Source organism: Crinia signifera, chromosome 6, assembly GCF_055691185.1.
Source record: "Crinia signifera chromosome 6, ASM5569118v1, whole genome shotgun sequence".
Classification (NCBI taxonomy): domain Eukaryota; kingdom Metazoa; phylum Chordata; class Amphibia; order Anura; family Myobatrachidae; genus Crinia; species Crinia signifera.
The window spans coordinates 2418476-2443383 of NC_139222.1; the positions used below are offsets into that span (position 1 = coordinate 2418476).

The 24908-nt window shown below is 44.9% G+C and overlaps 5 protein-coding genes across 6 annotated transcripts in view; 2 read left to right on the forward strand and 3 right to left on the reverse strand.

Moving 5' to 3' along the window:
- LOC146009797 (uncharacterized) overlaps positions 1–24908 on the reverse strand; it is a 928908-nt gene that overhangs the window by 618386 nt on the left and 285614 nt on the right. The gene's annotated exons all lie outside the window — the stretch shown is intronic.
- Positions 1–24908, reverse strand: part of LOC146009834 (uncharacterized) — a 547900-nt gene that overhangs the window by 485368 nt on the left and 37624 nt on the right. The window lies entirely within an intron of this gene.
- Positions 1–24908, forward strand: part of LOC146009794 (uncharacterized) — a 381786-nt gene that overhangs the window by 168143 nt on the left and 188735 nt on the right. The gene's annotated exons all lie outside the window — the stretch shown is intronic.
- Positions 1–24908, reverse strand: part of LOC146009796 (uncharacterized) — a 562226-nt gene that overhangs the window by 45127 nt on the left and 492191 nt on the right. The window lies entirely within an intron of this gene.
- On the forward strand, positions 535–15052 carry LOC146009799 (uncharacterized). The gene is made up of 2 exons (XM_083150269.1): positions 535–7107; positions 12351–15052. The coding sequence occupies exon 1, from the start codon at positions 1815–1817 to the stop codon at positions 5091–5093; it is 3279 nt and encodes a 1092-aa protein (XP_083006395.1). The 5' UTR covers positions 535–1814; the 3' UTR covers positions 5094–7107; positions 12351–15052.

Genomic DNA, 24908 nt, shown 5'->3' on the forward strand with positions numbered 1-24908 from the left:
TGATCAATTCTTTAATAAAGACCAGCAATTGCCTCCAGAGACAACAGAGGGTCCTGTGATTGTGGAGTCCAGCAGGGACGAATTGATAATCTGTGAGGATGAGGAAGAACACACTGAAGGGGGCAAGGAATCAGTGGAGGAGGAGGACATCTTGCCTCTATAGAGCCAGTTTGTGCGGGGAGAGGTGACTTGCTTTTTTTGTGGGGGCCTAACCAAGCCAATCATTTCAGCTACAGTCGTGTGGCAGACCCTGTCCTGAAATGATTGGTTTGTTAAAGTGTGCATGTCCTATTTACACAACATAAGGGTTGGTCAGGAGGTCCCAAGGGTAATTCCATCTTGCATCACCATTCATTAATCTGACTGCTGAGAGTCATTGATATGTAAGATAATAAGTGGACTCGTCTTTAATCGCATACAAGTGCGATAAACACTTTACACCTCTAACCATAAGGTGGTGGTCACTAGCTTTGACTATACACAGCTTTTAGAACCACCGATTTGGTGAAAGTGGTCTCTCAAACCAGATAGTAGCAGACAAATTCACAAGTAAAGTGCAATATTCATTGTGGAAATCCTCTGTGATTCATGGTTCATGTTACATTGAGAGGCTGTATAAATGTACATCTGTGGACAGAGGAATGCCACTGTAACGATCAGATCAGGTGATCGATCAAATTAACGTATGCCTCCTGTTATGATTATCTGTGCAATCAATGTATGTCTGGTATGTTTGGTAAAATCATGCCGCCTGTGATTATTATGTGGGAGATCAGAACATGTCATGTATTATGTGTGTGGACTATTGGTGACCCAGGGAGTGTAGCCATCTGTGGACTCCTCTGGAGTTAGGATGTAAGATAAGATCTGAGACCCCTCATAAACCAGATTGGGGGGGAGAGCAATAGTGTCCAGCCAACCGGCCAAAGTGGCTCTGGCCCTGCACTAAATGACCTCTTATCACTTGAGGAATGTATAAGATCTACTTCAAAGCAGGGACAAATTCTTTATGGGAAAGATCTAGAGACCTTCACTAGGCTCAGCAAGGGAATGGTTAAAAATCCCAAGGGTGGGAGGGATGAGGGAGTCTGCAAGGTATAACAAGACCCTTCTCCCTATAGTCAGTGTCACTACCTGGGGGTCGAGCAAGCAGGCTGTAGGCGACGAGAGATTTCTTGTGGAGGACCCCCCCACTTCAGGATTGTAGGATACGGTTCTGTCTTTTTTTCCTTTTTATTTTTGAAATTGCATTTAAAACTCGTGTGTACTTTTAAAATCACTGTAAAATCTTGTAACTATTTTTGTCTAAAGCTCTGTAGTATTTCTAGGAATAAATAATACATTCTCAGTCCTGGTTCTGTGTTCTTAAGACTCATTAGCCTCATAAGAGAAAGGCTGGAAAACGTTACCATTGTTATCTTGTATTGTGTGGTCAGGGGCGAGCCAAGCCGCCCCTTGCGCAGTTTCAGGCGCTAAAATCAGGTTTTGGCTGGTGGCAGTGTACCTCAAGGAAAGGACCCGAGTGTCCTGAGTGAACCCCAGTCACGGCCGGCGCTGCTCAGATTGACGTATCGGAGCAGGCGACCGGTGGGTCCGTGACATTTGGTGGCAGCAGTGGGATGGAGAATTCATTTTTCTCTTTAAGAACTTAAGTGAGTGTGGGTAGAATTTTGTGAGAAATACCCACATCACCAGAATCAGAACTCAGAGCTTTACTATAGTTTTAAAAGTCACACAGTGAGTGCAATTTCTGTTCCCCTTCCTTCTCTTGTTTTTCTTTCCTATCATTTTATTTGACAAGTGTGAGACTCCGGATGGCTGATTACCAGCAGATGAGGAGAGATGACCTGGCGGTCGTGTGTGTGCAGAGGAATATCCCTTGGTCTGGCCAGAGTAGAAAACGTATGATTCAGGCACTAGTGGATGCCGATCGGACTCTAGCTGCTGGAGGAAACCAGTCCATGGACAATCCTACCCCAGGGGCTCAGTCAGCACTGGACAGTACAAACGATGCCGCGCCAGGGTTAAACCGTTCTGCTGGACCCAGCAAGTCTACACTGCCGAGCGACCTTCTAGCTGTTATCAGGCAAATTAAGAATGTGAACCCCGTATTCGCTTTGCAGGTGGTGCAGTTCTGCCAAGGCATTGTCGACAGAGAGGCTGCGGAGCGCAAAGCCATTGTCGACAGAGAGGCTGCTGAGTGCAAAGCCATACGAGAGGCTGAGAAGCGCAAAGCCGTACGAGAGGCTGAGGCTGCAGAGCGTCAGGCCCAGCGTGAGTACCAGTTGGAACTGGTGAGGCTCAGGGGGCTGATCGCTGTTGGTGAACCAGTGGAGGATGATACAGGGCATCAGGATGGCGAACCTTTACGTGAGACTTTATCTGCCGTGGCTACTGAGTTAGCAGGAGATGGGCTTCGTACTGAACTTTTACTGTCTGCGGAAGTAAATAATGTGTTGGATCATGATGTGGACTCTGTTATCAATCATGGGGAGCCTAACAAGGGACAGAGGTCCCAAATCACCGCTGACGCGAATTTCACCGGACCGTGTCATGCACAGTTCCCTGTCTTGGAAGCAGACAGAGGAAGCCAAGCGAGTGTCAGCTTGGTTGTGAGTAATGAGCTGGCCCTGGACACTACAGCCGATGCTCAGAGAGGTGACATCTCTGCTAGCACCAGGGAGACTGTAGGATGTGTGGCAGTCAGGGAGACTGCAGAGTACCAATCCCCTACAGCACCAGAAGAGCCCAGTGAGTATTCTGACCCATATGGTGATGATTATCCGTTTAGGCTTATGAGCCCAGAAGAACTCACTACAGAATGTCAGCTGCAAGGTATCTCCTGCCCCAACAATTCCCGCTGGGAGATGATCAAGCGGCTCACCCGTGCACGAAATGATGAGCGCAATGTTTTTGGCATGTATCGCGGTGAGTTCCTAACCTGGGGTCCCGATGCGACTCCTTGGTTACTGCTGAGAGACCTGACGGACTGTTTTGAAATAGCGCAGCAATATGCTTATGATTGTAAAAAGCTCGATACTCCATGGTGGAAAGAGCAGTGCCGCTGGGCAGAGGCTGAAAGGAATCGCCTGGAACAGCTTCTATCACCAGCTATGGAACCAACGACACAGCCTACCGGGGTTTCCCTCATGGACATGGTACCCGGGCCTGCTACAATCGGTGTGGAACCTGTTCCAGAGACCTCACATCACAAGGTCCAGTTTAAACTGCTGGAAGATGTGAGCAGCATGTTCCCTCCCGTTGCTCCAGATTTGTTGCCGGAAGCGGCTGGCTGCATAGTGAAAGTATGCAGGGGAGAGACTATGTCGGAAATAGGAATGGGACTTTCTGACTGTATGCACACAAGTATGTGTGGGACTACTGATGTGGGACTTTTATTAACTCCACACATATCTGTCACTAACCCTTCTGAACCATATGATGCATCTCAGGTAGTATGTAACCATGCTGAACATTGCAATGTTGTTATTTTGTGTGAAGCCCCTGGGATGATCTGTGATAGTGAGTTAGAGACAGGTATAGTGGGTAATCCTTGCCAGTTTGTGGGGTTAAATGAATGCCCTAATCTAGTTGGGAATGAGACACCCTCACTCACCAGTGGTAGGAGTGCTGCTGGTGATGTCATTAAGGTTGCTGTGCTAGACGTTAACCCTGTTCTTCCAGTGATGTCTGGTTGTGACATCGTGCCAGGGGTCGCTAACTGCACAAATGGGACAGATCTGAGTTGGTTGCAGGCAGAGCATGTACCTGCCAATAAGTTACTGGTGACAACATGCTCAGATAACCCCATTCCTGCTCAGAGACAATGGGATCCAGATATAGCGGGGTTGCCATGGTGCAATTGTAAGCCAGCAGGATGGGTCCCATGTGTTGTGGAAGATGCACCGGCTAATTTGCAGGTATTGCAGGATGTCTCCCCAGGTTATGACATTGATGTTACTGTTGATAATGTGATGTCTTGCGCTACTGTGGGAAATGTGGTACCAGGTATAATAAGTGACCCGGTGGGTCCTGTGTGCACTGTAGAACTGTCAGATAGGGAGAGAGTGTCCCTTACTGCAGCTTTCCCCCCAAACCCCCCTCCTTACTGTAGCCACACAAGAACAGATACAGGAAAACAGCAGGGGTTCCCTCCAGACACTGAGAATCCTCCAGAGAGTGCATTTTTCCAGCATCACTGGATAACGGATGCCTCTCCTGAGAACCTCAGTGGCACCACCCCAGCCACAGAACCTGCGGGTCTGGGAGGGAAGGTCAGGCTCAGGAAGGTGTCCTGGACGGCCATGGAAAGCTTGGCTTTCCACGCAGAACAGAGAATCAACCCTGCACAGGCTGCCCCATACCTGGGAAGTGGGAAAGATACCCCTGGGTACAGTGAGAGGGTTGTGTCAGGAATAGAGCCAGTGGCTAGTAGGGAAGCTGCTGTGTGTAACCAGAAGGGTGGGAGGGCCCGTGAAGCACAGGTAAACTCAGCTCCATTAACCTCAGAAAGGCTGAGCTGGGATGTTCCCAAGACAGGGGACAATGACCTGCTGGTATTCCCCCTTGCAGAAACGTGCCCCCCTTCGCAATTCACACACACCGACAAAGAGGGAGAATCTCCTCACAAAAGGATGAGGTGTGAGGTGTTGAGTGAGTGGACCTTCCCCCCAGTGAAGGGGAGGGGGGGTCAGTCAGCTCAGGAGAGGTGCTGGGAAGACATTTTTCAGTCTGTATATAGTGCTGGGAGAATGCCCCACACCTGTGGTATAGTTAAACGTGCCGAGTTACGAGTCCCAGGGGGATGGCCATTTGGGGTGTGGCGGAATGGTCTGGTACTGATCTCAGTGAGTAAGGCCAAACTGCCAGCTGCAGGGGAGAATCCATGCCCAGGAGTTCGACGCACAGCTGTGGTGGGCTGTGTCAATGCCAGCCAGGATGGAAAAGGGGGACACAGCTTCCACTATATCAGTGTGCTCACAGACTATGGGTCAGGTGGTTTCAAGTATAGGGAAATGTTAGTACAGATCCCGCAGAATCAGTGGCAGTCTGTCTCAGCACAGAGACCACTGCTACCTGTCCAGGTGATGTAGTTAATAGCGCACCGAGGAGACGGTGACGTGGGTCACCGCCTCTGTGCGCCATTTTAAAAGGGGGAGGTGTAACGATCAGATCAGGTGATCGATCAAATTAACGTATGCCTCCTGTTATGATTATCTGTGCAATCAATGTATGTCTGGTATGTTTGGTAAAATCATGCCGCCTGTGATTATTATGTGGGAGATCAGAACATGTCATGTATTATGTGTGTGGACTATTGGTGACCCAGGGAGTGTAGCCATCTGTGGACTCCTCTGGAGTTAGGATGTAAGATAAGATCTGAGACCCCTCATAAACCAGATTGGGGGGGAGAGCAATAGTGTCCAGCCAACCGGCCAAAGTGGCTCTGGCCCTGCACTAAATGACCTCTTATCACTTGAGGAATGTATAAGATCTACTTCAAAGCAGGGACAAATTCTTTATGGGAAAGATCTAGAGACCTTCACTAGGCTCAGCAAGGGAATGGTTAAAAATCCCAAGGGTGGGAGGGATGAGGGAGTCTGCAAGGTATAACAAGACCCTTCTCCCTATAGTCAGTGTCACTACCTGGGGGTCGAGCAAGCAGGCTGTAGGCGACGAGAGATTTCTTGTGGAGGACCCCCCCACTTCAGGATTGTAGGATACGGTTCTGTCTTTTTTTCCTTTTTATTTTTGAAATTGCATTTAAAACTCGTGTGTACTTTTAAAATCACTGTAAAATCTTGTAACTATTTTTGTCTAAAGCTCTGTAGTATTTCTAGGAATAAATAATACATTCTCAGTCCTGGTTCTGTGTTCTTAAGACTCATTAGCCTCATAAGAGAAAGGCTGGAAAACGTTACCATTGTTATCTTGTATTGTGTGGTCAGGGGCGAGCCAAGCCGCCCCTTGCGCAGTTTCAGGCGCTAAAATCAGGTTTTGGCTGGTGGCAGTGTACCTCAAGGAAAGGACCCGAGTGTCCTGAGTGAACCCCAGTCACGGCCGGCGCTGCTCAGATTGACGTATCGGAGCAGGCGACCGGTGGGTCCGTGACATTCACATTGAATACTGCCACTTTACCTGTGAATTTGTCTGCTACTATCTGGTTTGAGAGACCACTTTCACCTAATCGGTGGTTCTTAAAGCTGTGTGTAGTCAAAGCAAGTGACCACCACCTTATGGTTAGAGGATATACCTCCATTCATAAATTGTGTAGAAGACACCCTCCTATTGGATTGATTCATTGCCCCTGATGAAGTCCTAAGGGACGAAACGCGTCATTTCTGACTATGCCAATATTCATGAGATCGTGATATATGAATATCAGCCTTTTCGTGATTTACGAATACCAGCTTCGGACATATTTTAAACTTGTACACCTCAGAGGTTTCTCTCATCTATGAGTGAAAACCGTTTAAACCGATTGATCTCGGTGGATTACCCCTGAAGATGTCCCCAAGGGACGAAACTCGTAGGGTTTCTCAGACCAATATACATCTAAGGTCAAATCAGGAATCAATACACCTATGTGAAAATACTTACCGGAAAACTTCTGTATTTTATATAAAAAATGTATTTTTTATTGTTTGGAATAAACATATTCTATTTTAAGATAAATCTGTTGTTGGTGAATGAAGGGTTAATCAGCCATCTTGTTTCCATTGAAGGGTTAATCAGCCATCTTGTTTCTCTGTGTCTGTCCCTGCTTATTTCAAGGTGGTTATATCCTGGCTCTTTTCCAGTACTCGCTGCTATACTTTGTTACTTTCCTTAGACACTGTACATTCTGTGCTTTCTCATAACTAACGAATACTACACAAGGCGATGTATAAGCCACCCCACAAAGACACTGCTATTTCCCTACCTCTGCACCAAATATTAACCAATCATGTAATTGAACCAGCGTCGTTTGTTGTGTATAAATATGTTGTTTTCGTCATCATTAAATCAGAGTTCAACCTTGTATCTGTGGTCCTCGTTACTGGTCATATCATATGAGGTTGCACTCTCACGGAGCTCTAAGGGGTCTTCACACTGAGGTCAAATAAGGTAATTAATAGATTAGACAATCGATACATCGGCGTATGATCGATTCTCTTCAAGTGGGGGCTCGGCCACCGGGATGCGAGGTCCATTCCTACACAGATGTCATAAAGATTTTACAGTCTGCCTGAATCTGTTGTGAGGTTACGGACATACTCGATCCTGAACCTGTGACACCATGCCTGGGGTATGTTGAATGTCTTATATAGAAGTTAGAGTCTTCTATCATAGAAGTTAAAGTCTTCTATTTTTGTGCACATAACCTGATCTAGGATCAGATGCCGTACTTGGAGTACGAAGGAGACCTGGGGTCTTTAGTCTAAATAGTGATGCCGTACTTGGAGTACGAAGGAGACCTGGGGTCTTTAGTCTAAATAGTACCTCACTTTGAACGCCCATTCTTTATTGGCCAATTGTCTTTATTGTATTGTCTTAAAGTATAAGTTTTTCTTTCATTCAATATCCCTGTGTGATTGGTGAGTATACACACTCGTGATATCTGTATTTCCTTGTAAACCGTGCGGCTGGTAAGTTCACGCACAATAACTTCACCATTTGTCTAATCTGACTACTGTATGCCAACAGACTTGCGGACTTTATGCTCTCCTTCTCGGAGTAACGCAACGTGAGGCTTCACATACAGTTCTCAGCAACATAACAACAAGACTCTGTCCACCGTCACGTAGACGGTCTGTTGTTTCACTAACATTTTGTACTTTTATATTTAATGGGATGTATCTAGAGGAAATATAGTTCATATAATATTCAGATAAAGACCAACCCTCACAGTCTGCTGCCACAGGTCCCGACCTGCCTGACTGAAGACGGTGCCCCTGGTCTGAGTATTAAGAACTTTCCACGCTCCCATTCATAGTCAGAAATATTGATACACAATCATACCCCGACATGGGTGGAAATAATAGTAAGAATAAAACAGTCTATCCACCCCCATTACCTAGTGAAATATGTAAGGAGTATGTTGCCCACAAATTATTACCTTGTTAATCCATGAGGTGGACAATATAATAGATGGGACTGGAATCAAGTCCCCAGTATTAATACCCCGATCCCTGCAATATAGTAAACAGCTGCAGACTATCCCCTTAACAAAGCACAGGAGATAACTGACATGTGGAATGAAATCACCGTACACCAGTTCAGCTTTGAAAGATCTATTTTCTGTTGAGCTCTCAGGGTGTACGGCGGATTCCTGCTAGGCTTCTGTGTCTTTGCTGGAAGAGGGGGGTCTGAGGGGGAAGCTGCAGTATTGGTCTCTCTCTCCCTAACACTGAACATCGCTGCCTATTGCAGTTTCATGTAAATAGAAACCTACAGTCACTGAATTTTGGAAGAGATTTAAAAGATGCTGGACTGAGGAAACGGGACTATTTCTTGAAATACTCCCTTTACTCATTTCCACCTTTATCAATAACCTACACCCCTCCATTTCCACGCCAGTTAAACAAAGTGTCTCTTCCTGGACTTCAGACACCCTCCAGGAATTTGAGACCCACTTGTATGAGAAAGAATCAGCTGGTTGTTTTGACATGAGGAAAACTGCAGTTTCCTCTACTCACAACTTCCAGAACAGTAATAAGGGTCCGCACAATAGACCAAATAGGGGGATCCCACAAAATAACCAGAAAAGACCATATAGACCCCCTCAGGGTCCAACACCCCGTGCGCCTCCATACAACAGAGATCACAACAATACTGGTGCAGTACCAAGACAAACAACTTGTTTCAACTGTGGCCGGAATACACACTGGGCTAGGGACTGTCCACTCCCTCCCCAGAAACCACAACAACCTTACACTCCCAGACCCCAACAGGGACCATACAGACCACACTCAACATCAGTTCAAGACCATGTACGTTTCAGAGTGGACTGGTCTGACCCTGCACATTGACGGGGCCCGGAGGAGGGTATCCCATCTTTTGCACAGTTCACTACTCATTGGGAAGATTCACCCCTCATCACATTATATGTTGATGATAAAAAAAAACTGTCCTTTCTAGTAGACAGTGGGGCAACAACCAGTGTTTTGTGTTCTCTTAACTATGATGGTGAACTGCAAAAGACTACTCCTTCAATGGGAATCAACGGGATACCCACTGACACATACCTGACTGACCCAGTTATCATACGCTCTGACAAGGGAAAACACTTAGGGATACACCAATTCAGGATCATCCCAGAATGTCCTGTTAACTTACTGGGCCGTGACTTGTTTAGTAAATTCCACATCTCCATCTCACCCTCTCCACGAGGGAGTGGGCTCCAAGTCACCTCCCCACACTTTGTGTCACTACAAAATACTCTGGACAACTCACTTGATCAAATTGATGATAGAATTTGGGCCATTGGCCCTTATGACACTGGCTTCATACCCTGTACACCATACAAAGCCAAGCTCAAACCAGATACACAACCCGTGTTTTGCAGACAATATCCACTCTCACCAGAAAAGATTGAATGTCTTAGACCTATGATACATGACTTCCTCGAACAAGGCATACTCAGGTACATTGTCTCACCTTACTCGACACCTATCAACCCTGTTGCTAAGGCCGATGGCTCTGTTAGATTCGTACAAGACTTGAGAAAAGTAAATGATCTCATTGTTCCTATTGCACCCATAGTACCTGACATCAATTCACTCATCTCAGCAATCCCTGCAAACGCAACCCACTTTAGTGTAATTGACTTGAAAAATGCGTTTTTCAGTATTCCTATTGACACAGAGACCCAATTACTCTTTGCTTTTTCATTTGAAGGTAAACAATTAACGTGGTGTCGTTTACCCCAAGGCTATATTGACTCTCCCGTGGTCTATAGCATAGTCCTCCAAGCCACATTGGCTCCATGGCACCCCCCCCATAGTTCTGTCCTGCTACAGTATGCAGATGATCTGCTTCTCTGTAGTGTCACCGAGGAGGCCAGCCGGTTAGATGGAATTTCATTGTTAAACTGGTTAGCAGAATGTGGACACAAGGTGTCAAGAGCAAAATTGCAATGGTGTAAAATGCATGTCAATTACCTGGGTTTTGTACTCTCTGAGGGGGAAAGGAAAATCAGTCCACAACGCATACAGTCTGTATTGGGCCTGGTCACCCCAACTACCCAGAAGGATATGTTGTCTTTCTTGGGTATGGTAAGTTACTGCAGACAGTGGATCTCTGATTGTTCCTACTATGATAATATCTTGAGACAATGCACACTCAAAGACAAACCCAAGGTTATACAATGGTCAGATGAAATGTATTCTGCATTTAAAAAATTGAAAGAAATGTTAGTACAGAGTCCCGCGCTTGGTCTCCCGGACTATATGTTATCATTTCACTTGTTTGCAAGGGACACATGTACAACTATGGCGGGTGTACTGACCCAACTTCATGGAGGCAAAATGCGCCCAGTCGCATTCTTCTCAAAGGTAATGCCTGTCACTGTGCAAGGAATGCCAGCTTGTCTTCGAGCACTGGCTGCCTGTGCAATGGTTGTTGAGATGTCCACATCACTTACATTAGGACATCCTACTGTGTTACATACCACACATAATGTCCTCTCCATCCTCAAAGGTCTACACACACAACACATGTCTGCCCAAAGACTCAGCGGCTATGAAGTACTCCTACTAGGGAATCCTTCTCTCACTGTAAAATACGCAACAAACTCAGAAGGACCTGTCCCTGTACTAAACGCACTTTTAGGTCTTAAAGGACCTGACGACGAGGCGCCGCCTCAACATGACTGTACTCTGACAATTGACTCAGAAACTTCACCCAGACAAGACATGTCGACTGTGCCTATCCCCGATGCCGACATAATATTTGTTGACGGCTCCTGCAGCCGTCCCAATGACAACACGTACCAGGCAGGATATGCAGTGGTTAAACTTCCAAACACCACCCTTGAAGCAAAGACAGTCCCCTTACAGTCAGCACAAGCTGCAGAACTCATTGCACTCACTCGAGCTTGTCACATTTACAAAGACAAACCTGTCACAATTTACACGGACTCCAAATACGCTTACGGAGTTGTTCATGATCATGGTATGATCTGGCAACGCCGAGGCTTCACTGGCGCTGATGGGAAAGGCATATCACATGCGCAACTCATCACAGATCTCTTACACGCAATTACATTACCATCTCAAATTGCCATCCTTCATTGTAAAGCACACACTGGAGGAAAGGATGATATCAGCAAAGGCAACGCTCTTGCTGATACCGCTGCTAAACGTGCTGCCACTATAGCAACATATAACCTCACTCTTGCTGTCATCTCGCCTCCTTCGTTAGATGATACATACCTACTGACAGAATTACAGGCTGCTGCCTCTAATTCAGATCTATCAGATTGGACATATCCAATACTGCAGAAGAATCCACGGACTGGATTAATCTGCAAAGAGGGGAAACCATGTATACCCCAAACCAGTGCATCATTGTTCATAGCACACTACCACGGATTAGGACACCATAGTATAGTAACAACTACTTTACTCCTCTCCAATGATTTCTACATTACTAATGCAAAAGATCTCATTAAACAATACATCAGTAGATGTATAATATGTCTCAGAAACAACCCAAATAACCCAGACAAAGCAAGACACCAGCACCTAGAATACCCAACCACTCCATTCACTCACCTGCAAATCGATTTTACACATATCAATAATGCAGGAAGACAGGAATATGCCCTGGTCATTGTCGACATGTTTTCTCGGTGGCCAGAAGCATATGCCACTAAATCAGAAGATGCAAAAACAGTAGCCCGCATACTCACGCGAGAAATCATTCCGCGATGGGGATGTCCGCTCCAAATCAATAGTGATAAAGGTTCAGCCTTCACAGCCAAAGTCACAGCAGAACTAGTCAAAGCACTGCAAATAGAATGGAAATTTCACATTCCCTATCATCCCCAGAGCTCAGGTATCGTGGAACGAATGAATAAGACTTTAAAGGATAAATTGAGAAAAGCAACAGGCGGCACCTTCAGCAAATGGAAGACAGTCCTTCCTATCATACTGGCTGAAATTAGAATGACGCCACAAAAGACTCTAGGTTACTCCCCCTTTGAAATACTAATGGGCAGACCTTTTCCCACGCCCTGGGCAAAGAAACCACTGGTTACAACTGAGGGAGATCTAGACGTAATAAGAGAAGAGTATATTAGATCCCTAATAGAGAAACTTAATGAGTTAGAACAAAATGTTATCTTTAAGAATCCTTCTCATCCACAGATACCCACTCACCCATTCAGGGTTGGAGACAAGGTCGTAGTGAAAGTGTTGCCGAGAAACAAGCACCCCGGAGACTTCACCTACGGACCAGAGACAGAAGTGGTCGCAGTCACCAGGACGGCTGTCCTCACCGACGAAGGACCAACGTGGATCCATGCATCCAGAGTAAAGAAAATTCCACCTCCACCACACGTCAACACAGAGGTCGACACCGATCCCGAGACTGACACAGACGGGACGAGAGAGGTAATAACGGGAGCCAGTGGCTCTGACCTCCAACTTGGAGAAGACCTGCCGGCTGGAGGTGATGAGGAATCAGGGGTACAACATTCTGAAGCCGAGGACGACGCTACAGGATATGACTCCCCCCACCTTAGCCCTAGTGATTTTATTCGGGCTTGTTCTTTATAACTGTTTTGCTGAAGTTGATATTACTCAGAATGATGGACGTTTTACCTTCTGGTATAATTCTTCTAGTACAACTGTTGCTACTTTCATATTTTCTTATTGTGATATTGTATCTTGTTCAAACAATCAAGGCGGGAATCGAGGAGAACCACCGCTGCCCTGGCTGTGTAACATCCAACACACACCACACGCTGTAAGTCACGTATATATCTGTGTCACTAGTACTTACTGGGGAGATTCTTGCAACTCATGGGGGGCTGTTGGGTGGAACACTAGAGCAGATACTACTGTCTTTGAGAGCAGCCAAGACTGGGGATATTGCCCCGATGTTGGCCTCCATAAATGGTCCCATGGTCGATCCTTACTAACCCGTATGTCCCTACGAAAAAAGGGCACTTGCAATAGCCAATTTATTATTAACCTAGAAAACCCAGCCCCGGTGATGCCGGACTATATGTCATGGGTAAATATCAATCAGGGGAAAACGGGGGCCCAAGAGGAAGATTCCATTTAAAAGACATGTATGATAACCCAGAATACACCGCCCTCAAAATCACTGTAAAACCTAAAACACCATCATCATTCTTTAAACCACATGTCACTACTTTTAATGAAATGTTAGCCATTAACAACCCCACTTACGAAAACACTATATCCATAGAGACTGGATTATCTGACGTAAATTATTGGCTAGAATGGATGAAATATAATGCACGTAAAGTTAATCAAACTGATTGTTATGTGTGTGGAAAATCCAGACCCCACTTGGGTACGGTGCCCATACACATACCTTCAGACCAAGATAAATGTTTCTTTAGCCTGTATACTGATATTATTGTAGAAGAAACCAAATGTGAACAATGGAAGAAAGAATATCCCATAATGGTAAAGAATACCAATCCTGGTAGTACCATAACCATTTATCCTGGTAATTATACATGTTATTACTCAAACAGCACTGCACAAAACACTGTAGATCTGAAATTGTTTCCTGATGGGTATTGTGCTGAACGAAGACATATCAGTGTACCCACCATGAAAAAAAATCATTAGGAGACATTTATTTTATTTGTGGAGACATGAGACTCAGGACAAAGCTGGACAATCCTTGGAAAGGAGAGTGTGCCCTGGCAAAGATCATTGTGCCCATACACATTCTCCCAGCCGATTTGTTTGAGCCTCCTCCCACAAATAAACCTACCACAAACTCCAGAAACAAAAGAGAAGCTCCAAAGGAAAGTTTCGATCCACACATATACATAGACACTATTGGTGTTCCCCGGGGAGTTCCTAAAGAATTTAAGGCTCGTGATGAGGTCGCTGCCGGCTTCGAGTCCCTGCTTCCCCAGGTAACCATCAATAAAAATGTGAACTGGATAAATTACATATATTATAATCAACAGCGCTTCGTTAATGATACTAGGGACGCTTTGAAAGGTATTGCTGAACAGTTAGAAGCCACATCACAAATGACATTTCAGAATCGCATGGCTTTAGATATGATGCTTGCCGAGAAAGGAGGAACCTGTGTGTACATAGGTAAGGTTGATGGATGCTGTACTTATATCCCAGACAACACAGGTCCTAATGGGAAAACTACCCTAGCTATTAAACATCTAGAAGATTTATCCATCGAACTCAAGAAGAACTCAGGTGTCACGGACCCCTGGAGTAGCTGGTTTGGATGGCTAAACGATTGGAAACACGCACTAACACAAATAGGCATGTTTATTCTCATTATAATTATTGTACTTATGATAGTAGGATATTGTGTCTTTCCCATATGTAAGAAAATTGGTTCCAAGTACCTGGATAATGTAACACCTGCTATGTACACTGATCTCGCCAAAAGCCTTCCCTCACCAGAAGATTATAGTGAATATGTTAAAATCCATCGTACCAAACAAGATGCCATCTACAAGAATCAAATTGTCTAAAAAGGACATTGATTCTAAGAGGGGATTGAAGGGTTAATCAGCCATCTTGTTTCCATTGAAGGGTTAATCAGCCATCTTGTTTCTCTGTGTCTGTCCCTGCTTATTTCAAGGTGGTTATATCCTGGCTCTTTTCCAGTACTCGCTGCTATACTTTGTTACTTTCCTTAGACACTGTACATTCTGTGCTTTCTCATAACTAACGAATACTACACAAGGCGATGTATAAGCCACCCCACAAAGACACTGCTATTTCCCTACCTCTGCACCAAATATTAACCAATCATGTAATTGAACCAGCGTCGTTTGTTGTGTATAAATATGTTGTTTTCGTCATCATTAAATCAGAGTTCAACCTTGTATCTGTGGTCCTCGTTACTGGTCATATCATATGAGGTTGCACTCTCACGGAGCTCTAAGGGGTCTTCACACTGAGGTCAAATAAGGTAATTAATAGATTAGACAATCGATACATCGGCGTATGATCGATTCTCTTCAGTGAAACATCTAAGCGCACCTCTACATCTTTCTCTTTATCTTCTTTCATTAGACCTCTATTAACAGCGAGGCCCTAGAGTAGTGCTGCTTTCCAAAAAGCGCAGGACAAGGTCACAAACCCCCCCCCCTTTTTTCTGATATATATATATATATATATATATATATATATATATATATATATACACGCAGATTCCTGGATAGAGAAATGCGCACTCTCCACTTTATCAATGAAACATCAAATTGATAAAAGCATAACGACTTTATTTGTCCTACGGTGTCAGCAAGGTATATTAGTAGTCACATAGCCCCAACGTTTCGGTCCTTGAACAGTGGACCTTCATCAAGGAGCCTAGAATTGTACAACAAACAGTGTATAATGCCCATCAGTGCAGACACGTGGAAGTGCAATCTAGTATAGTGACTAAAAACAGCAGTATCGCTACTTACATAAGTGAAGGTAAACAGCACTCAATAGTCAGCTGGGGATCATGCAGACCAGAGGTGTGCGGAAGCCATGACACCAGCTGAGACTGCCCGTCATGGCTTGCTAGGTGTGGAATCACTCACATAGGAACTCGCAGCTGCGAGCTGCAGCGTGGAGCGCACGTCAGCGCCAGAAATCTGGAAACTGAAAGTGCCGCTCCGTGAGTGCGTGTCAGCCGAGGCAAGAGCTGCTGCTGACTGGAAAATCTCTCACTCTACACCAGGCCATTCCCAACCACGGTCCTCAAGGCACACCAACAGTGCAGGTTTTAGTGATATCCAGACTTCAGCACAGATGGTTGAATCAAATTAGCTCAGGTACTAAATAAGTCACCTGTGCTGAAGCCTGGATGTCACTAAAACCTGCACTGTTGGGGCTATTTCACACACTCCGGCTCCTGCCGGGCAGCGAAATCCCGCATGGCCAGAAGCTGTGCATAGTAGTTACTAATGGACAGGATTGTGTCCATTCAGACAGGATGGCCACGGCCCGGCCGCAGCCGGATCCCACCACTGGAAGGGACAGCTGCCGGGCTGTGGCCATCCCCTCCATTCTAAATTGCTGTGTGGTGCACGGCTTCCTGGCCGTATGGGTTTTCGCTGCCTGGCAGTAGCCGGAGTGTGTGAAATAGCCCTTGGTGTGCCTTGAGGACCGTGGTTGGGAATGCCTGCTCTACACCATTATTCAGCATAAAGATGGTATAGAGGCTGTAGAGTACCATCTTGATAAAAATCACACCAATGAAAAAGTAAAAAAACTTCATCACTGAGGGTATTAACCTTGTACTTCCTAACAATTTTTTTTGGTATGAGGGAGAGTTTTTTTCCTTCAGGTAGCGGGTTTAGCTATGGGTGCCAAGCTGGCACTGGGGTATGCTAATTTGTTCATGGCCCACTGGGAGGTATGGCCAGGACACCCCTGGACTGCCAGCTTGGCCCCGTGGACCCGCTACATAGAGGATATCCCGTTTGTGTGGAGTGGGGATATTGAATCGCTACAGGATTTCTGTACTCATTTGAATAATAATGTTTACAATCTAGAACTCTCATACACAGTTAGTAGTTCTGAAATTAATTTCCTAGATTTAACGACCTATATTGAGAAGGGTCTAATTAAAACTAAAAACTTTATTAAACCTACAGATTGCAACTCATATATAGGGTATGACAGTAACCATCATAAACATTGGACACGTAGTATCCCTAAAGGACAATTCCAAAGATTAAGTCGGAACTGTACCGATGTGGACGTGTTCAACCAACAAGCTCCAGTTTCTTACAAAAAGTTCCCTGCCCGTCGTTAGTAGATAAAGCTTGGAAAGAAAGTCAGGATCGCTCTAGAAATGACTTGTTGGAAAATAAAGGAAAAAGTACAGACATTGAAGAACCTGAAATCGCCTTTATTACTAAATTCACTTCGCAACAAGAAACGATAGAGAAAATCATTAAAACAACACTGGAATGTTTTAATTAAAGATCCCACATTGAAGTCTCATCTAGGACCACTTCCTAAGTTTGTGTACAGAAGAGCGGACAAGTTACGCAGCATGTTGGTAAAACAGTGCCAAACCAGTCGGCAATAGCCCCTCTCGTATTCCATCTAAAGGGTTCTATCGGTGCGGACAATGCACCATGTGCAAAGTGTGGAGGACAGAAAGTAAAATTACGAGGATTAAATCCAATATTACTAATCAAGAATATGTAATGAAGGATTTTATTACCTGAGGTGCTAAAAATGTTGTGTACCTTCTAGAGTGTGTATGTGGACCCAGTATGTGGGTAGAAGAGGACGTATGCTTCAGGAACGTCTCGTAGAACACATACGGAATACTAGGAAGGGATATGAACTACACAACGTGTCCCTTCATTTGAAAGAAATACATTCCTGTGATGTGAAAGATCTTAAAAGTTTCTGTGGTATCAAGTTATGTAATAAAAATTGGAGAACCAAGAACACAGAGCAGGATTTAGCCAATATTGGAACTTAAAACTCTGGTCCCCTGAGGACTGGATGTAGACTTTGAGTATAAGTCGTTCATTTAACTCCGGATTATGTTTATTTTGGGTATTGATTTGATCTACATGTTACTAACATTGCGATTTGTATCTGTCTGTTTTTGATACCCGGCTCTGTACGATAAATTGAGGTCTGCTTTTTTTATTGCTATATATTTTATAGATCATAAAATATATCATATATTAGTGGCCAAATATTTGGAGCCGGTAATATAATCTTAATAGTATGTGCGAGCCGGGATTCTAGGGGGATTCATGTCATTGGTGGAAACCAGATCACGTGATGAGATCTCCGGGCTTAAATCCTGGATATGAAGTGAGAGCAGCGCGTCTTGATAAAAGAGAAATCCGAAACGCGTTGACGTCAGTGCTGTGACCTCTGGCGGATGCCGGTACCCGAGTTGTGAGTTCACTGATCCCAGCGTCTGCATCGCCGTGGACATGATTGCTACATCCACTTACCAGTTGGGGCATCGTGCTCCGCCCGTTTATGGTTCCTGTGTGTATGTGACCTTTTGAATAATTCCGTATTTTTACCTTTGATGTCGGATCCTGATTTAAAGAAACTGCTACAGGAACGCGAGTTAGGAATTGAACGTAGGTTGCACCCATTCATATGGTACTGTGTCGGAAATCATAGAGGTGGTAGTAAATGAAAGATACCTTCCAGTGTACTCGAGATAGAAACCTGAAGTAAGTGTTGGTACATGTGGGGGGAATATTGTACCTACCTGTTAAAGAAACTGCTACGTGAACACCAGACAGAATTTAAACGTAAGTGAGGTTTCATTGGCCCACTAACGACACCATCCGGTTCCTGATCTTCTGCTCACAAGCAAGTGTCCATCTCTGCGCTGGTTATCCCTTCCCTCTTGTCTCTATTAGCGGTTTCCAATGTGGAGAATTGATGGACCCCGTGGGATAACCGCAGCTGCCACCTATTAGCGCCAGTTTTTTTAGCAACAATTTGTTGTTTATAGTATTGTTATAGTCATTATTATATTATAGGTGAGTAGACCAATGGACTATATACATTGTGTCACGTTTGTGTGTTTAGATGCTTTTATTTAATGTGTATTTATGTCCCAGTAAATCTGCATTTTCCCATTACACTTACCGGAGAGCCAGAAGAGAAGTCCTAAGTACAATATTTATTCAGTTTCTAATATAGCGCCAGCATATGCTGTTGCGCTTTACAAATGGAAACAACAGTGATAGAACAAGACTGGGTAATAACAGACAGACATAGAGGTAGGAGGGACCTGCTCGCAAGCTTACACTCTATCGGGAAATAGGCATTGATACAGGAGGAGAGGCGGAGCTATTGCATAGTGGGCCACCAGATTGGCTGCATGATATGGTGACCCAGCAGTGTTGACCAATGGTCAGGAGGTGGCGAACGTTAAGAATGAGAACATATGTGACTTACCCATCTTATACATGGTACAGAGGTGTCCTCGTACAGCCTTAGTGCAGACAAATTAAGCAGCCCTTGTAGTTATGAACTAGTGCCAAGAAACTTTATGTCTGACATCTCCCCTTCTTATTCGCAACACTATGTGACTAAGACACACAAGCAGCTTCTGCTGATTAAAATGATATGCAGCAAAAAATCTCTGCAACTTGCTTCCTCCATCTTGACGAAGTATGTCTGGTCAGCCAAGCCCCCAGCAATGGCTCGTTCCAAAATGTCGATCCCCAGAGCCTTTGGAGGACTAGACCTCCCCGACCTTTCCCACTACCAGTCAGCCTGCCTACTGGCCCCAATTAAATACTACACTGACCTCTCCTCCCCGAGGGCTTGGGTAAACATCGAACAATCCCTCTCCCCCAAATACCGCTATCAGAACTGTTTAAGATGCCAAAACATGTTAGAACTACCCTTCCGAATCTACTCCCCTCCAATAAAGCCACTCTACACGTGTGGGACCAACTGTCTGCTACCCTCCCCGACCCGACTTTCCTTATTACTACCCTTCCCATCACCACAGTGGCAAAGCTAATCCCCAACCGCCGTCTGACTGTTTGTAAGTCCTGCGGAATTGTCTCAATGGGGGACGTCTTGGAGGCCCGCACTATGATTCCCTTCACTACCCTCCAACACCGCTTTTCACTCCCCAATACAGAACAGTACCACTATTTACAGCTAGCACATTGGTGGAAAACCAACTTCCACAGTTACTCTACACCGGACGCACGCTCACAGGTAGCTCTCTCCAGACCGGCCCTATTACACTCCACAGGAGATATTTCCTTTTGGTATAAAGTATTGGTAACCCCCTCTGCGTTTTCTAAGACCTCTGCCCATAGGAAGTGGGAGGCGGACCTAGGCGAGACATTCTCGCCTTCCCAGTGGCGCCGGATCTTTTTATCCTCCTACTCAATGTCCCGCTGCCTCAACCATACAGAGATGCATATTAAGCTCATCAACCGACTCTACCTGACCCCCGACCGCCTCCACACCTTCTGGCCATCCTGCTCCAACCAGTGTTGGAGACAGTGTGGCTGTGTGGGCAACATACATCATATCTTCTGGTCTTGTCTCAAGCTTCGGTCGTACTGGGACGAGGTATTCAAGTTAATCGATAAGGTCCTCCAGCTGAAACTGACCCCAGCACCAAGTATTGCTCTATTTCACCTGTTTCCCTCCGAGGTCCCAACAGAAAAAGCATACGTTCTCAGACACATACTCATTGCGGCACGGGCAAACTTAGCCCAACAATGGAAACAACCCTCCCCCCCATCCCTCCTCCAGGTCATCTTGAAAACAAATCACCATTTCCTTATGGAAACCTGCTCACTATCCTCCCCTCCGGGACCTCATCACTCCCATCCCAGTTGGCTACCATGGTACATTTATACCACAGAAGGCGAAGGTGCCAGATTTTTACCTTCCACAACCTCCCTACCCCCCACACAGTTTAACTTGATAGAATCCCCAGAGGCCTCCCCATCCCAGGTCCAAACCCTCAGGCCCGCTCCTTCCCCATCTACTGAATGACCTACCTATAGTTCTTAAGACTATCATGGTCGTCATGCTGTGTCTTGTTCATCAACATGTTCTCGGTACTGGTCGCTCTGGGCAGCGACATGTAATGTTTTGTGTTATTTGCCGAATTGTAATGTGTTACGATTGAAGTCCATGTCCCCCCCCTCCCCCCCCCCCCTGAAATGTCCCCTCTTTCTTTTTGTACCCCATATAAACTTTCTGTACCAATAAAAATTTATTGATGGAAAAAAAAAAAATGATGATATGCAGCATGCCTATATTCTGTGTACAACCCTGGCTGTATTTGCATATATAATGCTGTGTTAAAGTGTTTTCCGGCTATGTTGGAGTGTTTTCCTGGAAAACACTCCAACATAGCACTTTGAATGCAGATACTGCCGCACGCAGAATATAGGCATGCTGCATATCATTTTAATCAGCAGAAGATACTATTGTGCCTCAGTTGCATAGAAATAGGATGCATTATGACTAAAAAAAAGTTGCCCGGTGTTAGCAGAGCTGCCAGCTTACCCACGCCAGGTATCTCGCGGTAAGGCTACATGTAGGAGGACACATCTGTATTTGGGGGATAAGTGCATTTTACCTGTGATATAATGGGGTATGAAGTCTAACTTATAGGAGTAGGAACTTGCAGACAAAGAGGAACACTGGGCTTTCATGTTTGATCAATATATGAACATGATCATGCGGTCATGTGCTACATACATACTTACATACTTTCAGCAGCGGCAAGCACCGAAAACAATGGTCTTCCTGTTTTGGAATTTTTACTTTCAAGAAAGTACCAATAGTTTGCTTATTTCTACTTATAAGGCAAAAAATATCCCACATAAATGATTCCAATTGCAAGAATACAAAAAAAGCTAATGTTTTTATTTTATTTGTATCGAATCAGCACCAAATACTGCGTGGTTTGTGTACCACTATTCAAAAACAGCAAAAAAACTGGATTCTCCCCCATGAGATTCTTTCCAGAACTAAATCTATATATATTTTTTTAAACGATTATATTTTATCTCTTACATTTTGCATTTGTAACTAAAATGCATAATATGTAGACAATATATTACAATGTGGTCTTGTATGACTTTGGAGAGTGGTGCTGCTATCTAATAGGAGAAAATACAATAGGTTTCATCCAAGTGATCCATTTCAGTCTTATATTAGTAGCATTCATTCTAATTGTCTACAGACGATTAACTTGCATTCTTAAAGTACTGCGGGACAAGAGTATTGCTACAACTGTTCTGTGAACTCTGATGTTTTATCAGATGTGCTTTCTGTGTAAAACATTTCCCACACTCAAAGCATGTATATGGTTTTTCGCCTGTGTGACTTTTCTCGTGTCTAATGAGTGTTGATTTCCGGGCAAAACATTTCCCGCACTGAGTACATGAAAACGGTTTCTCGCCTGTGTGAGTTCTCCGGTGTGTCTCAAGAGATGCTTTCTGGGTAAAACATTTCCCGCACTCAGAACATGGAAATGGTTTCTCACCTGTGTGAGTTCTCTGGTGTGTGACCAGTGATGATCTTTCTGTGAAACATTTCCCACACACAGAACATGGATAAAGTTTTTCACCTGTGTGGAGTCTCTGATGTCGAAGGAGTGTTAATTTTAGTGTAAAACATTTCCCACACTCAAAACATGTAAACTGCCTCTCTCCTGTCTTACTGTTCATAAGCTTTCTGTTCTTTGGAAAATACTTGTCATATAGAGAACTGGGAAACACCTTATTCGCTCTAAGGGCTGTACTAGACGTACCAACATTTGAGATACTAGAAGAACCATCTTCATTATTAGAGGGAACAGATGATATGCCGGCCCGGGGAGATTCTGGAGCTGTAACTGGAGGAGAGTTTTCTCCTGGAGTATCCCGTGTGACGTGACCTTTTATTTTACCGTCTGGGGATATAAAAAGATGTCTCTCGGATGTATTCACGTGGCGGTTTCCATCTGCTGAGAATAAAATAAAATATATATGAATACTATATAATATTACCTTGAGATACCGCCAATGGATTCTGGGAGAGGTTGAAGGAGTGGTAAAGGTCAGGTGTAGTTAAGGTGACAGACTTGTGTTGGGTTTAATGTGTAATTACTGCACCTGTTGTACAGGCTTCTTTGTGTGTTACAATTAAAACAACAAAAAAACTGCATCACCGAGAACCTGCCTATTGTGTGTACTATTTTCTATGACCCTGGTGGCCAGTAAGTGGATCTCCAGCTTGGCTTAGGAACTACAGACAGAATGTTCCAGTATATGAGAGTACGGCAGGAAGGCCATAAAAAAAAAAAAACAGCAGATGAATCAAGAACCCTGTATAAAACATGAACTGTGTAAAATCTGTTGTGTGCACAAGAAAGAGTTTCTTCCATTATCTTACGGCGATGCTAAATTGATGTTGTACTGATAAACCTGCCGCCTATCTCACTGCTGAGGCACAAAAAAAAATATGCTAACTGATGTGGAGAAGAATGATCTGGTCAAAAAGTGTGCACAGATTGTGGAGGCGGTATTTGTCAACCAGTGCATAAGGACCCGAAGTCCAAGTCTGCAGCTCTGAGCGTTGCCCACCGATCCTCAGAACTTGGAGCAGAAATGCCAGAAGAGAGACCAGGGAATGTGGGTCTCATTATGTCGGCACCCCCAGGTGCTAGGAGTGTGCAGAGCCAGGTCCCGTAAGGCAGGCCTGTCCAAATGGATTGTGGGGTGGCCAACATGGGCGCTATGGATCCAGCTTCCTGTACTACGCTGCCCCTGAGGTTCTCTATGTACATGGAACCACATGAAACTTTCCAATATATGGGGTGCACGTATGAGGTAATAGCCTCCCCGGGACCTGCTTCTATTGGGACACCGTTTCCCAGGGTGTGCGGAGCTTTACAAGGAACCTCAGACACAAAGCAAGCAGTACTTGTGAATTATCATGGCGCCCGCGAAATCGCATGCAAATCGGCCACAAATCACATGCAAAAAAAAAAAAAAAGGTACTCGTTTAGTTTCACGGCGGCAGCATCTCAGTCACAGCAGCGTCTGTGTCCTCATGCGGGGCTCGCTTTGCGTGTGTTCCTCGCCCGCTCGGGGATCGGTTTCCGTGTCCGCTCGCCACGCTTTGGGCGCAGTGGCACGCTATGCTCGAACGGGTCGGGAGCTCGCCACGCTTTGGGCCGACTTGGATAGTGGGGGTGTGCAAGGATGGAATAGCATGCAAATAAAATTGGGTGCTGTGATAATACACAAGTACCAACATTTCTAATGCCCTACCCCCCAATCATGTAGAGGGGTGTAATACAGCGACTGGTCGTCTTTGGAGAGGAAACCTCGGAGCAACCAATATCTGACAAGGATACTCCCTATTACGGACTTGGGTACGCTGCCAAATGACATAGATCTCGGACGTTTTGGCCGGAAAAAAAACCCATTCTGCTTCGGTTCTATTGGTCAGGAGTCAATGCCAAAGTTAGGCCAACAGTGTCCCATGTCCCCGAGGTCCAGAACCCATTAAAGACCCCCTCTGGTCCTAATGCCTAGTATAAGTACTTTTTGGAGCTCGCAGGTCCACTGGAGAGATCAAAACGGGGTAACTAATATGTCCTGGTAATCTTAAGGTGCCACACACACACACACACTACAGCGATTTTTTGGGAGATTTATCGACTGATCTTTACTGCATATCAGATATGAAGAGAGTAGGGGATGGCACTGGCAATAGATTCAAGTTAACAATGTCATGAAGTAAACCAACATAAGGACTGAGTTAGTGAATATTACCGGCAGAGTTTGGTTGGTGGTGCTCCCAAGAGACGTTCAGCGACTTAACTGAAGGGATGAGTCAAAGGGTGGCTCGAAGTGAACCAGTAAGGTTTTTGTGGCCCACTTTGAAATCGTGAAATAAGGTATGTATATAAAAATTAACTTTTAATAGTAAAACTAAAATATCTATGCGTGCGATTTAAAACAATGGGATTTTGTACTTCCTGTTAAATCCTTTTCTCCAATTCCACAGGTGGCATTTGAGATCTCTAGTGGGGATAGAGTGAGACCACTAGGAGCTTGGGCACTTTAAGAATTATTCAGGTGTGGCTAAATCCTCCCCTCACCAGGCAGTTCTAAGAATTGTGCCCGGAGGGAGCTGGAAGAAAGAAGACACTTCCAAGAGGAGGTTAAACATCACCCGTCCAAATTATGCAAAACAAAAACAGGACAG